Below are 15,034 nucleotides of genomic sequence, written 5' to 3'. Positions count from 1 at the left end.
ACATGAAAATACTTTGGAAAAGTAAAAGTGTTAAAGTCAAGATATCATTATCATCATTACCATCATTAATAATAATTAGTAATAATATATTTTCTTGCAACTGACGAAGAAGCGCCACTAATTCCCAAGGCAGTAGCTGAGGTGCTGGGAGAATCTGGCTAAGTTTTACCTGGTTGATAGCAGTGACTTGTGCTGAATGGAGCACTGATTTCAGGGCTGAGAAAGCCTTACCTTTCTATGCAAGTGATGAAGAGAACACTTCCTTGTTCTTCAGGAGGAACTGGTAGACTACCTGGTAAACCCTTTTCTAATAATAATTATGGCATTTCTCTTTCCTTTTTCTGCTAACTTTGGTCAAGCCTGAACTCTGAAACTTTCATGGCCATTAGGGCCACAAGCACCCAACACTCGAACTAGATTTGGGCTGTAAAGCCATAATGAGACCCAGCATGGCTAGTGGAGAAAGCATGGGACTGTGAATCAGATGGACCTGAGGATCTTGGTTCTAATCCTAGCTCTGCCACTCATCTTCTGGGTGACTTTGGGCAAGTCACTTCACTTCCTTGTGCTTCAGTTCCCTCATCCATAAAGTGGAGATTAATACTGTGAGCCCAATGTGAGATCTAGACTATGTCCAACCTGATTAGCTTGTATCTACCCCAGAGCTTAGTACAGTGCCTGGCACATAGTATGCACTTATCAAATACCATAAAAAATGGTAATTATTCTTATTGTTCTTATTCTATGTGCCAAGCACTCTGCTAAGTGCTAGAGAAGCAATCATATTTACTGAGCACTTAATGTGTACAGAGCACTGTACTAACTGCTTGGGAGAGTACAAAATGACAATATAACAGACATATTTCCTGCCCACGAGTTTACAGTCTAGAGAAAATACAATACAATCAAATCAGACCCAATACCTTATCTTCTAGACCTAAACTCCTTGTCGACAGTTAACATATCCACCAACTCTACTGTATTATTTAGTATAGTGCTCTGAACACAGTAAACAATCAAATTCCACTGATCATTATGGTACCATTTTTGCCATATTTATTAAGCATTTACAAGTTAATCGGTCGGACATAGTCCCTGTCCCACATGGGGCTCACAGAGAAGTTAAGTGACTTGCCCAAGGTCATGAAGCAGGCAACTGGCAGAGCTGGGATTCAAACCAGGTTCCAGGCCTATGTTCTTTCCACTAGACTTGTGGTTCACAGTCACAAGGGAAGGAAGAACAGGTATTTAATCCCCATTTTACAGACAAGGAGACTGGGACACAGAGAAATTAACTGGCTTGCCCACTGTCCACAGCAGACCAGTGGTGGAGCTGGGATTAGAACTCAGGTCTCTTGACTCACAGTCCGGTGTCCTGTCCATCAGGTCACACTGCTTCTCCGTCAGGATGCAAGTTCCCTCTACCCCAGGGGCAGCATTGGCAGATGTCACCCCATTCGTTCCAGGTGCCCTGACAAGGTCGGCTCCACAAGTGGCCTCAGAGCCTCCTTGGAAGAGCAAGGAGAAAAGCTGGTCCTTCCTGCCCTTCCCCTCAAATGACCTTTGCCCCAGGAAGCCTAGGACTCACCCTGTGGCCGCAGCCATGATGCAGCCTCCATCCTCAGCACTGGCGTAGCAGCAGCCTGTAGAGTCATGGCTCATGCCAAAGTTGTGGCCCATCTCATGAGCCATGGTAGCAGCCACACCAATGGCGTTCTCTGAGTGGTCCTGAGACGGGACAGAGTCTGGTTAGGGGAAGAAGCCCCACTCTTCTGCATGCCTGGAACCAGGTGACCTCCCCAACCATTCCCTCCTGATTCCAGTAATAGTGATATTTGTTAAGCAATTACTATGGGAGAACAGGCACTGAGTCCCCATTTTACAGTTGAGGAAACAGAGATACAGAAAAGTCAAGGGATTTTTCCCAGGTCATTCAGCAGACAAGTGGCAGAGTTGGGATTAGAACCCAGGCCCCCTGACACTCAGGTTTGTGCTCTTCCCATTAGGCCAGACTGAATCCCGAAGAGTAGAGTCTTCCTCTCCTACCAGGAACCAAGAGGATCAAATTTCCAAATCACTGGGGTGATTTGGAGATAACTAACCCTTCACTATGCTTGTGCCAGTATGGAGAAAAAGACAGATAGGCAGACAGACATAAGTGGGCTTATATACATGACCTCCCATGACTTTCTGCTATTACAAAAGGAGACGTATGTAAAAACATAGGGAGCAACACAGCTCCCGCTGTCATAGCGATCTGTTGTTTCCCACCCAAGGGGACGGATTGTACGAGATTCCCAAATGCATTCGGGGTCTGGGCTAGTTCCAAGAGCAGCACTCAAGCACCCACTCAGAGCCAACCAAATATCCCACCACCAATTCTCTAACCCTTGACAAACGGGCCCGTTTACACCGAACAAGTGAGCTCACATTGGGCTGAGATACCAGCCCATATCATCATCTGCTTTTACTTTCTTTTCTCCCCTACTCCCCACTCAGATTGTTGTTTTTAGGAGGTCATTTTAGGCCTGGAGCACTTGGTTCCCCTGTTGACATATGCTGAACATGTCACAGAAGTCCCAGTGTGAGACCTGAGATGAAAGGGGCTGCTGCCTCAGGGCACGCGGAGGCATGGAGGCCAAAGGGGTAAAATGAACCTCCTGGTTTCCCCAAGAGTTTTATTTGCTGTGGTAGCAGCTAGGTTAGTGGGACTAACTCACCATGTTTACCCCTCCAGACTGGTACACTGAGCACATGGCCATCAGAGGGGCCAGGCCGATGGTGGTGCCCCGGAAGGACATCCCCCTGCAAGAGAACCAGTGAGACGAGAGGGGCGTGGGTGGCTGGAAGGAAAGAAGGTATGCCTGGAAGACCAAGGAAACCTGGCCATGAGCAAGTACTCTCCTCACAGAAAGTGTCCTTCAACATCGGTTGTTCCTTTAAAAGGCAAATCTGCCCATCCTTACATTGGCTGCCATCTGCCTTTCCCAGGATGTTACAATCACATTCCCTGGCCCATCCCAACAGCTGCAGGGCCAGGATACCCCACCTCTGGGCTTCACTTCTCTCTCTCCCACGCCACACCTCCAACGGAGCAATAGAGGTCACCGGCACTTGGGTGGCTGAACAAAGCCCAGGATATCGTTTTCCTTTTTCCCTTCCTTCTCAGAATATGCCAACAGCTCAACTGGAAGGAAGCGGGCAGGGTTTATAAATTGCTTCCTCCTCCCTTCTGGACAGGATGTGGCCAGCCGTGGGGGCCAGTGGCAGGGGACAGAGTAGCGGGATGACGCACACTCATATCTGAGGCTGCCAACTCTCTTAGCCTGCCCAGCTGGAGGGTCACTCAGAACTAAGCCTGTATGGAGGCTCCCCGAGCTGGCAACTGCAAGCAAGGTCCCGAGCCTGGCATCCCCAACACTGACTGCTTGGCTTTCACTTCAAATAAAAAATTGCTTGTTACATAATATGCGCTTATCAAATACCACTTTTTAAAAATTATGGTGGTGGGGTGTTTTTTAAGTGTTTACTGTGTGCCAGGCAATTTGTTGAGCACTAGGATTGAAAAAATATAATCAGATCAGATACAGTCCCTGTTCCACAAAGGGCTCACATTTTAAAGAGGGAGAACAGGTATTTAATCCCCATTTTACAAATGAGGCACGAAGAAGTCGTGAGACTTGCTCAAGGCCACAGATCAGGCAAGTGGCAGAGCAAGGATGAGAACCCCGGTTTCCTGACTCCTTGTCTTGTCCACTGTCCACTAGACAACTCTGCTTCTCAGTAAAGCCACATTCTTCACAAACTAAAACCCCATGGTTCGCCCACTCTCCTCCACCATACTGAGCTCGTTGTGGGCAGGGAACATGTCTACCAACTCTGTTATATCGTACTCTCCTAAGCACTTAGTACAGTGCTCTGTACACAATAAGTGCACAATAAATGTGATTGATTGACTGGACTCACAGTCCAAGTAGGAGGGAGAACAGGTTTTGAATCCCCATTTTGTAGATGAGGGAACTGAGGCACAAAGAAGTTAAGTGACTTGTCCAAGGTCACACCGCAGGGAAGTGGCTGAGATGGGATCAGAACCCAGGTCCTCTGACAACACTATAGGCAGCAATGATCATTCTGACTCAGAAACCACTTGAGGGTTGAGGGGGACCTACGCAATCTATGGAGGCAGAGGTGATATCTGAAAATCAAGTGCAGATGGTCTGTCTAGCAACGCAAGTCTAGTGCTGCTTCTTGAAAGTGTGAGTAGATTTAAGGACGAGGGTTGGTCATTAATTCGCAGATCTTGTACCTTCTACCCTACTTCCCCCTGTCTGTTCTTCTCAATTCTCTTCCAAACGTTTCACTTGGTACCTCTAGCCGCCTGAAAGGGGATGCAGTGGAGTCGTCTTTCTTCAGCCAAGTTGTTTCTCCTCATCATCAGTATTTGTAGAGATCTCACCCCAAGGAACATGCAGTACAAGGCACATAGTCTCCACCCTCGAGAAGCTCACTAGGAAGTGGACCCCGGGGTTATCCCTGAAACAGGCCACTCACGTGATGAGCTGAGCATTGTCATGGTTCTTCTGGGTGAGCAGCTTGCGCCTCCAGGAAAGGAAGGACCACAGCGTTGAGTATGGGTTCTCAGAGACATCACACTTGTCCCCGTGAGTCCAGACCTCCAGCCCCACTAGGGCAATCCGGATGTTCAAAGAACGGTAAAACTGAAAGGAGACAGAACACCCATGGACATTAGCTTCTCAGACTTCCCTCGTCATCGAGGAACGGTCATTTCCTTACATCTTCCAGCCTCTAAGAACATCCTTCCTTTATCGTGTTTATCAGTCGATCAATGGTTTTTTATTGAGTGCTTACTATGTGCAGAGCATTGTATTAAGTGCTAGGGAGTGAGTGTACAGTACAACAATCAATGGTATTTATTGAGTGCTTACTAGGCGTAGAGCACTGTACTAAGCACTTGGGAGAGCACAGTCCACTTCGAGCTGGGCTGACCATCACGATCCCCATTTTAAAGTTGGGAAAACTGAGACCTCTAGCAGTTAGGAGACTAAACCAGATAACCCAGCAGGTTAGTGGTGGAATCTGTACCAGAACCTTGGAACCTCTGCAACTCTATGAACTGAGTTACAATGCTTCTATGATGCCACCAGAGAGGGAAGGCAATTTACTCATAAAAGTACCAAGTGGCTCATGAATTATTAGGCTACATGGAGGACTGTAGAAAGCAGCAACAAAAGAGTAATAGTCTAGGCTGGATTAGAGAGCCTGGTAACTTGGTGCTCTTGATGCAGCTGAAGAGCCTAAATGAAAATGCTTGCAAACAATGTTCAAACTCATTCTGAAACCACTGTCCACACGATGCTTTCGAGGGCTATACGTGGTCTCATCTGACCCAAAGCACCAGAAATCATCATGCTTCATTTCAACTAACCACCACCTCCTGGAGTTCTGGGTTTCTGCAAATTGGCTTAGAAAGAATCTAATCCTGATTCAAGGGGCTTTGCTCAGGGAAACTGGAGGGGTGTTTTTCATACCTGTTACAAATCCCAAAAGTCACAGAGACAAAGAAACCATAGAGTGACCTTAGAGTTCAGGATGGGACTATTGGTGTAGCACAGACCTGGTCCAAAGCCACAGTTCTGACTCTCACCATTAACATTTTAAAAAACATTCAAAAAAACAAACAAACCCCCAAACACTAAGCAGCTGGGAAACACCTGCAAAAAGAGGATGTTTCCAGGAAGGTTTTTGTGGCTTCCTGGTCCCAGAGCACCCCGTGGGTCAGGCCTGGCCCATGTGATAACATTGATCATATATGAAAGACAGACATTGCCAAACTTCCCATTTGCTACAGCCAGGACAGTGAAGGCCCTGCTAATGGCAGCAGGCCAGGGGCAGACAAGAGGTGAGACTTTGGGGTTTTCCCAGATGTTGTGCTTGTTTGGCCTGTGGGATTATTCACATGTTATTTAGGGAAAGCTGAGTGCTGGAGAAAGGTTGAGGGGAGGAGAATGAAAGCCCTGGGGACTGAATCATCTAATAATTCCCCAAAATAACTTTCGGATAAGGCTCTGCAGGGCCAGCAGGCGACGAGTCAGCCAGATACCCTTGCTCTTCCCTCTAGGTAAAAAGAGCTGCTCCCTGGCTCCTTGTGTTGTCCAAAACCCACTGGATGGCCAAAGCTGGACCCATCTAGACCCTCTCTGCCAGCTGAAGAATGCCATCTGAGGAACTGTTTACCCTGGCTACCACTGAGATGGTAGTGTTCAGATCCACAGCAGTTCATATTGAATGCACTAGATAAAATAGATCCCACTGAGACCATTGACAGACATCTTTTAATCAATCAATGGTATTTATTTATTGAACGTTTACTGTATGCAGAACACTGTACTGAGCATTTGGGAAAGTACAATATAATAGATTCGGTAGACAGGATCCCTGCCCAAAGGGAGCTTACATCTACAGGGGGAGACAGACAGTAAAATGAATTACAGATAGGGGAAATAGTAGAATATTAAGGATATATACATAAGTGCTGTGGGACTGGGATGAATATCAAAAGTGCTTAATAGGTAGCCAAGTGCCGAGAAGACAGAGGGGTAGGTGGGTTGATTAGGTGGCAGCCTCTTTCTTGGATGGCCCTAAATCAATGAATCAGTCAATGGTTATTGAGTGCTTACTATGTGCAGAGCCCCTAAGCCACCAAGGTATTTTCAAATGCTTTTCCAGCATTACTACACTAGTCCCTTTCTCCATTTGGGTATAAAGAAAACTCTTCACTGTGCCTACGTATGAACTAGTGCACAAAGGTGATATACCAGTATTGCTGGCTGGATGATAGCAGGTGTCTTTTGGCTTATGATGGGAGAAACCGCAGCAAGAGTGACCCAAGAATTGTGATCCTTTTTGAGGACATACACCTCCCCCTTATTCTGTCCTGCTCTGTTCCTTCAGAGCTTCCAGGATCCCAACTAGTGTGACTTAGGCATGGTGGGAGAGGAAAAGGATTAGACTCTGCCATTTCAGAAGCACCGATCTTATGACCTGCTGTCAGATCGCAATTCCAATGTCTGAGCTGTCTGTCCCGCTAAGGAGGCAGAGTGGTCCAGCTAACACAGCCCCAGGGGAGGTTTCTCGGTATGGGGCTGCTTTAGGATTTCAGCTCCTCTCCCACAAGGTACACACCTGATCTCACCTTATCAACGTGATTGGCGATCTCCATCAGTTTGTACGTGGTGCCTTCCAGACTGCGCTGGTTCTTCTGAAACTAAACACAAGTGCAGAACAAGGTGATTCAACCAGAGCAGCCATTCCTCTTTCACGACAGTGATGGAAAAGTGAAGTTTGCTCACCACCATAGCCCTGCCTTTTCCATGGAGGTCCAGGCATATCCCATTGAGCTTCCCCAGAGGTTAAGATACACAAAAACTTGCAGTTCTCTTTTCTTCCTCTACTTGGAATCTGCAGCCAGGAAATCAAGAGTATCCCTGGGATGGATTGCCTTTTGCAACCTCAACTTCCAGATCAGTCAATGGTATTTATTGAGCACTTACTACGTGCTGAGCACTGTACTACTGAGTGCCTCAGAGAGTCCAATCAAGTTGTTAGACATGAGCCCTGCCCATGAAGTGCTCACATTCTAGTGGGAGCTGAAGTCCTGAGAACATCATTGCTCAGGGCCCTTATTACAAAAATTTTTTTACCATCTTGATTTACAAGAGCAAATTTCTGCATTATGATGGTATTTGTTATACGCTTACTGTGTGTCAAGTATTGTCTAAATGTTGGGGTAGACACAAGCTAATCAGGCTGGACACAGTCCCTGGACCAAGTGGGGCTCACAGGCTAAGTAGGAGGCAGAACAGACAATGAACCCCCCTGCATCATAGTACTACTACTACTACTACCACCAATAATAATTGTAGTATTTGTTAAGTGCTTACTATGTGTCAAGCACTGTACTAAGTCCTGGGATAGATACATTATAATCAGGACCCACATGGGGCTCACATTCTAAACAGTAGGGAGCCAGGTATTGAATCCCCATTTTGCAGATGGGGGAACTGTGGCAGAGAGAAGTTAAATGACTTGCCCAAAGTCACACAGCAGGTAAGTGGTGGAGCTGGGATAAGAACCCGGGTCCTCTGAATCCCAGGCCCATGATCTCATGGCCATGCTGTTTCCCATGCCTGCATTACCCCATCCCAAATATTCTCTCTTCAGGCCTTCATCCTAAGGAACATCTCAGAAAGTGTTTGGAAGAGTACAATATAACAGAATTGGTAGTCACATTCCCTGCCCACAATGACCTTACAGTCTAGACAATGAGCACTGTGACAATGCTGTTGCTGACCTCTAATAATAACAATAATAATTGTGGTATTTGTTAAGTTCTTACTATGTACCAGGCACTCTACTAAGCGCTAGGGTGGATACAAGGAAATCAGGTTGGACACAGTCTCCGTCCCGTGTGAGGCTCATAGTCTTAATCTGCATTTTACAGATGAGGTAACTGAGCAACAGAGAAGCTGAGTGAGTTACCCAAAGTCATACAGCAGACAAGTGGCAGAGCTGGGATGCAATCCCCTTTCTTTTCCACATCCAGCCAGATTATCCTCTTCACTGCGATACCCACACCACCCAAGGGCTGAAACTTCTTTGTGGTGTCATGAAGTCAAGTTAGTTTTATGAGAGGTGCGATTTTTTTGGATTCTGGGTTAAAAATGGAATTAGCCCTCATCTCCGATACTGGCTTTTCTGCCACTCAGCCCCAAGTCTGATAAATCCCATGATCTGCTTCCCCAATCTATCTTGCTCATGGCTTCTCAGAGTCCCTTCATTTTCATCTGCATTCATTCATTGAATCGTATTTACTGAGCACTTACTATGTGTAGAGCACGACAACTAGCATCATCTGATGGAGGTGAAGGGAATGGAGAAGGGATGAGCCCTTCAGAAATCCTACTTTTTGGTCATTAGCTTACCCAAATGCCCCATTCCTCTCTGTCATATAAGTGTCCAGGGCTTAGTCCTGTATCCATTCAAGTGACCAGCCCAACAGGGACTCTATAAAGACTGTTCAATCTCAACCCCAGTTTATAAATAAATGAGTCGGTCTTCTCATTCCCTGCCCCTCAAGGCTTACTGATGTCACATTGTTCCAGGAGTTGTGCACAGGTGCCTGTGTTTGAAAGGCTATCGAGAAGGCCCTGCCCTTTCCCCTCATGGAATGATTAATCATTCAGAGGTTGGGGAATGGGTACCATTTGGGGGAAGAGGGTAAGTATGGGAAGAACCAGAGGCTCCTGAGACTCTCTTCCTAGCCATCTCACTGACTCATGGCCCTGCAGTGAGCCATCTTCCCGGAGCTGCATCATTAAGTGGAGGAGGGAGGCCTCTGGGGATGGTTAACAAGATAGGGAGCCTTTTATTCCAGGTAGCTCATTAGTCCTCGGCCTGCCTAAGGCTGTTAATGTGAAACAGCTTGCCGTGTCCATTTAGCAGGACTCCTGAGCCAGTGCCCACAGGATGGGATTCAGTAGAATGAAAGCCCTCTCTCTTCTTTTCCAGGGCACCAACTAGACCGACTTGGTTCAGAAACTGAAGTTGGAAGGGCCTGGAGCCTGGCTGACACTATCAGTTCTCCTACCAGATGCTCAGAGAGCCTCCTGTGACAGGCAGACACACAGGCCAATCTCCAGTTTGGGGTCCACAGACAAGGGAGCTGACCTGAATCTACTTTGTACTCTATCAGGATTTGAGAAGTTATTATAAAGGCAACTGTATGTTGGAAAGTGCTTAAATAGAGTTTTGGTTTTTAATTAATCTAGCAGCTGCATTTTTCCCTTAACAAACATTTGAGAGAAAAAAAACTACAACTACATATTGAACCTAGTAAAGTTAACCTTTAGAAAGCCGCACAGGTAATTATAATGGTGACATTTATTAAGTACTTACTACACACCAAGTGCTGAAATAGATACAGGATAACAAAATCAGACCCAATCACTGTCCCACATATGGCTCACAATTCTAAGAGGGAAGGAGAACAGGCATTTTATCCCCATTTTATAGATGAGGAAACTGAGGGACAGAAAAGTTATGTTACTTGTCCACAATCACAAAACAGGCGGTGGCAGGGCTAGGACTAGAACCCAGGTTGCCTGACTCCTAGCCCAGGGCTCTTTCCACTTGGCCAGGCTGTCTCCCTACAATATTTTACATCCTACATTCTACTTGTACCTATAGACTGCCACCATGCACAGGTGTCTGCATTGAACCTTTGATCAAGAAAGCCCAGGCCTTCCCATTCACAGAACAAGTCATCATTCAGGGGATCAAGAGTGGATGCCATTTTGGTCTAGTAATCTGGTCTAGTTGCTGTGGTATTTGCAGGTCAGGTTGGGTGGCGTCTCTATGGCAGATAATAATAATAATAATGTTGGTATTTGTTAAGCGCTTACTATGTGCAAGGCACTGTTCTAAGTGCTGGGGTAGATACAAGGTAATCAGGTTATCCCACGTGGGACTCACAGTCTTAATCCCCATTTTACAGATGAGGGAACTGAGGCCCAGAGAAGTAAAATGACTTGCCCAAAGTCACACAGCCGACAAGTGGCAGAGCCGGGATTTGAACCCACGACCTCTGACTCCAAAGCCCATGCTCTTTCCACTGAGCCACGCTGCTTCCCCAGATGGGTAGAGCGGCTGCTCTTGCTCTTTCTCCTCGTGCCGAAATAATAATAATAATACTGGTATTTGTTAAGCGCTATGTGCAAATCATGTTCTAAGCACTGGGGGGGGGGGGGGGGGGGGGGGGGGGGGGGGGGGGGGGGGGGGGCGGGGGGGGACAACAAGGTGATCAGGTTGTCCCACGTGGGGCTCACAGTCTTAATCCTCATGTTATAGACGCAGTAACTGAGGCACAGAGAAGTGAAGTGACTTCCTCAAGGTCACACAGCAGACAAATGGTGGAGCCAGGACTAGAACCCATGACCTCTGACTCCCAAGCCTGTGCTCTTTCCACTGAGCCATGCTGCTTCTCATAGCTGCCCTGATCACTCTGCCAACCCCCTCTTAGGACCCGGTGGTGCAGGCTGGGCACAAGGAAGTAAGAGATTGGATGGGAAGGGAAAGAAAGAAGGAGGGAAGAGCTGGGCATCCTCAGGATAGGATGGGGCACAGAACTAGGCATGGCTTTCCCCAGGCATCTCATAGACAGTGGCAGCAGCCACTAACTACACTCACTACAGTGTAAATTTCCCACATCTGGTCACACTGGTATCCTGATGCTAACTATCCCACCAGACCCTCAGCCTCACTGCACGTACCCACCAGTCTATTAAACTGCAGTCTCTACTTCTGTAGATGTGATTTTGGGGTTTAATTGCCCAGGAACAGTTTCTGCGCACAGTAGGCATTCAATAAATACAAATGAATTAATGAATTGAATGAATAATCTTTAGAGAGTTTTTCCTTGTGAAAGGTCAAAGCTCTTCATCTTCAGAGCTATGTTCTAGAGGAACAAGAAATCTTAGTGGTAGCTTAATGGTCCATTTTAAGACTTCAAAGGAGTGATGATTAGGCTAAAAAACAAAAACAAAACAAAAAACAAACAAACCTGAAGGCTTCATGAGCCCCAGCAGGATTTTTCATCAACCAACCAATTGTACTTATTAAGCACTTACCGTGTGCAGAGCACTGTGCTAAGCACTTGGGAGAGTATAATATAACAATATAACAGACACATTCCCTGCCTACAACAAGCTTACAATCTAGAGGGAAGCTTGCAGGCTAAATGGGGACTTACAGTCATCTACCCAAGGCATGGCCAAGTCAGATTCCCAAATGAACAATTGAGCAATTCCACATCTTTTATTGTGGCATGGTGCCTTTTCTTACCTCTGCGTAATCAGCCACCAGGTAGAGCTCAACATACTTCATAGACTGTAAATCTTCCCTCTTGACCTAGATGGGGCAAAATGGGTTAAAATAAATAGGAGAAATACACTCTGTTCTACAATAGCATTATACATTCAGGTTCCTTCTGCATTTTGCATCCTTGTCCCTGTAGACCACAAATAATCAATCAGTAGTATTTATTGAGCACTTACTGTGTACAGGGCATTGTAGTAAGCACTTGGGAGAGTATGATAGAATTGGTAGATATATTCCCTGCCCTCAAGGAGCTTACAATCTAGTGGGGAAGACAAACAAATGAAATTATATGTAAGGGAGTCAACAAAATATCAGAAGTACATAAATCTTGTTAGGGAAGGGGATGAGTACTTAAGTGCTTAGTGGGCATGGATTCAAGTGCATAGGTAATGCAAAAGGGAGGGAAATGCAGTGGGAAGGCTTCCTGGAGGAGTTGTGATTTTACTTTGATTTTGATGGTGGGGACAGTGCTGGTCTGTCAGCTATGAAGGGGGAGGGAGGCACTGACCTATTTGTTCCATTAACTAGTAGTTTGTTTACATATCTGTGGTTCTCTTACTGGGATAGACCTGAGTGAATACAAGTTGCTCAAAGTCGAACACCTTCAATTAAAAATAAGCACCTGGAAGGTGAGACTGTTGCCAGCAAGACTCTTCTCTGCTTTGAGGGCCCAAGACTTGCAAATTAGCTCAGCACCATGTCAGCAGACTTCCGGGTTCGCTTTCATGGTAATTGATAGTGTTCTTTCCCCAAAAGCATCAGCACAACTTTAGGCTGACCTAAGCCAGTCTAGAGAGAGCAGCAATGCTTTGACCATGCCTTACTTTTCCACAGGACCTCCCAGAAGAGAAGCAGAGTCAGCGCAGGGCTGGGCAGGCAAGTGAAAGTATGACCAGTCCAACAGAAATGAATGAGATCCCAGGGCTGGGCATGGGTTAGCAACAAATAATGGATCAATCAAATTTATTGAGTACCTACTGTGTGTAGACCACTAAACAATTGGAAGAGTACATAATTAGCAGTCATGATCCCTGTCCTCAAGGAGCTTACAATCTGTTGGGGAAGAGAAAGGCTGAAGGAATATGGGTTATGTTCATGAATTAGCCCTTAAGTAATAGGATATTTAAGATAAGTACGGAAGCGCTTTGGGTGGTTGTATCAGAAAGGCTTTAAAGATGGGGAGAACTGGTCTGTCAGAGTTGCGAAGGGGGAGGGAGGGCTTGAGAATGAGGTCCGTTGTGGGAGAGATGAGAAAGAGACATATTGAGCAGGTGACCTTGAGAGGAAAAAGAGTACAATTTGGGGTGAGGTGGGACCAGAGACTGTATACGTATGAGGGAGAGAGCTAACTGAGTGCCTTAAAGGGGTTCCTGCTGGATGCAGAGACGGACGGGTAGCCGTTGGAGATTTCTGAAGAGTGGGGAGATGAGTGCAGAATAACACGAGTATAGGACAGATCCAGTATTCACTGTTTCCCCCATTATGGCACTATGGGAAGCAAGATGAGACATTCCCTATCCCTTAGGCTCTTCCAATACCAGGACAGGAAATATCAATACAAACATAAAAGAAGACATGGGAAATTGTGAAAACTTTACAGATATTGAAGAAACATACTTTAAAGATGTAATCAAATTTTGACCCTATATACTAGGGATGGCCCAAGGGGGCAGAGAAGAAATGTGCCATGCATAATGGGAGGTGGGATTTGTTGGGGGGCGGGGGGGAGTCTGAAATGCTGGGGAAAGGAGAAAAGGAGGGGGCTATAGACACCTCACTGCAGGAGAGTGGCCCCAATTTGATCAATCCCATGGAACCCCAAAGCTTACACCCATAGAAAACCCCCGAACAGAGCTGTGAAGCCCCAGCTCCAGACAGAAACTCACCCTGCCATGACCTGCCTTGGCCTGGCTAGTAAAATGAGTAAACCAGTCCATAGCAGTGGATTTGGAGTGCAACTGCCCACAGGTCCCCTGAGGAAACTTCAGATGCTCCGACCTATAGATCAGGTGCGTTTCTTGGTCCCCAGGAAGAGGCTCGATGATGTAACTAAGGTTATGGCTCACGACAATGAGGCCTCTGTCAGAAGGAGAACAAACACAAGGATGAACTGTCACACAAGGGAAAAATGGTCACCAGAACCTCACGCCAGGTTATATCTAAGTAGCAGGGGCTTCCAAGAGTTACAGTAATTAATCATGGCATACGTAAGTGCTCACTATGTGCTAGGCACTGGGGTAGATATAAGGTTATCAGATCAGACCCAATCCCTCCCCAACTTAGGACTCATGATCTAATTTAACCCCACTTTACAGATGAGAAAACTGAGGCCTAAAGAGGTAAAGGTCACACAGTAAACCAGTGCCACATATGGGACTAGAACTAAGGTCCCATGTCTCCCAAGGCCCACGCTCTTTCCACTGGGCTATACTGAAAGGACTATCATCCCTCTCATCAATGGGAAACCATTTCTCACTTTAAAGTGTCTTTCCCATGAATAACAATACAATAACAATTTCGGTATTTGTTAAGTGCTTACTATGTGTCAAGCACTGGAGTAGATACAAGATGATCAGGTTCCACATGGGGCTCACAGTCTTAGAAGAGAGAAGAGGTATTAAATTCCCATTTTGCAGATGAGGGAACTGAGGCCTAGAGAAGTTAGGTGACTTGTCCAAGGTCACACAGAGACAAGTGGCAGAGGTAGGATAAGAATGCAGATCTTCTGACTCCTATGTCTGTACTCTTTTCACTAGGCCACCCTGCTTCTCTAGCCCAGAAGAAGGATGGCAGCAGAAGTGAACTCCTGGTACCCTAGTCAGATGCCCAATTCCTCATCCTGGATTCTGCCTTCTTTGCATGGAAGAAGGCAAGAAAAAATTCAAGGCCAAACAGTGTTCAAGGCTTTCACTTTGATGGTGAAGAGTCCTGGAATCAATCAATCATATTTATTGAGAACTCCCTGTATGCAGAGCACTGTACTCAGCACTTGGTACAGTACACTATAACAGAGTTGGTAACATGTTCCCTGTCCACAGCAAGCTTACAGTCTAGAGGGGGAGACAGACATTAATGTAAA

General features: G+C 46.2%; 1 protein-coding gene across 1 annotated transcript in view; it reads right to left on the bottom strand.

Annotated features, from left to right (window-relative positions):
* Positions 1-15,034, bottom strand: part of ADAM19 (ADAM metallopeptidase domain 19) — an 81,228-nt gene that overhangs the window by 17,314 nt on the left and 48,880 nt on the right. Inside the window, exons 7-12 of the mRNA XM_038771683.1 lie at positions 13,842-14,034; positions 11,920-11,985; positions 7,214-7,285; positions 4,552-4,718; positions 2,721-2,805; positions 1,589-1,728 (exon numbers count right to left, since the gene is read on the bottom strand). Coding sequence (XP_038627611.1) covers positions 1,589-1,728; positions 2,721-2,805; positions 4,552-4,718; positions 7,214-7,285; positions 11,920-11,985; positions 13,842-14,034 — 723 coding nt within the window. The remainder of the gene's footprint in view (positions 1-1,588; positions 1,729-2,720; positions 2,806-4,551; positions 4,719-7,213; positions 7,286-11,919; positions 11,986-13,841; positions 14,035-15,034) is intronic.

Source organism: Tachyglossus aculeatus, chromosome X1 (genome assembly GCF_015852505.1).
Source record: "Tachyglossus aculeatus isolate mTacAcu1 chromosome X1, mTacAcu1.pri, whole genome shotgun sequence".
Lineage (NCBI taxonomy): Eukaryota > Metazoa > Chordata > Mammalia > Monotremata > Tachyglossidae > Tachyglossus > Tachyglossus aculeatus.
Note: the sequence above shows the minus strand (reverse complement) of the source record. Positions and strands in the feature narration are given on the sequence as shown.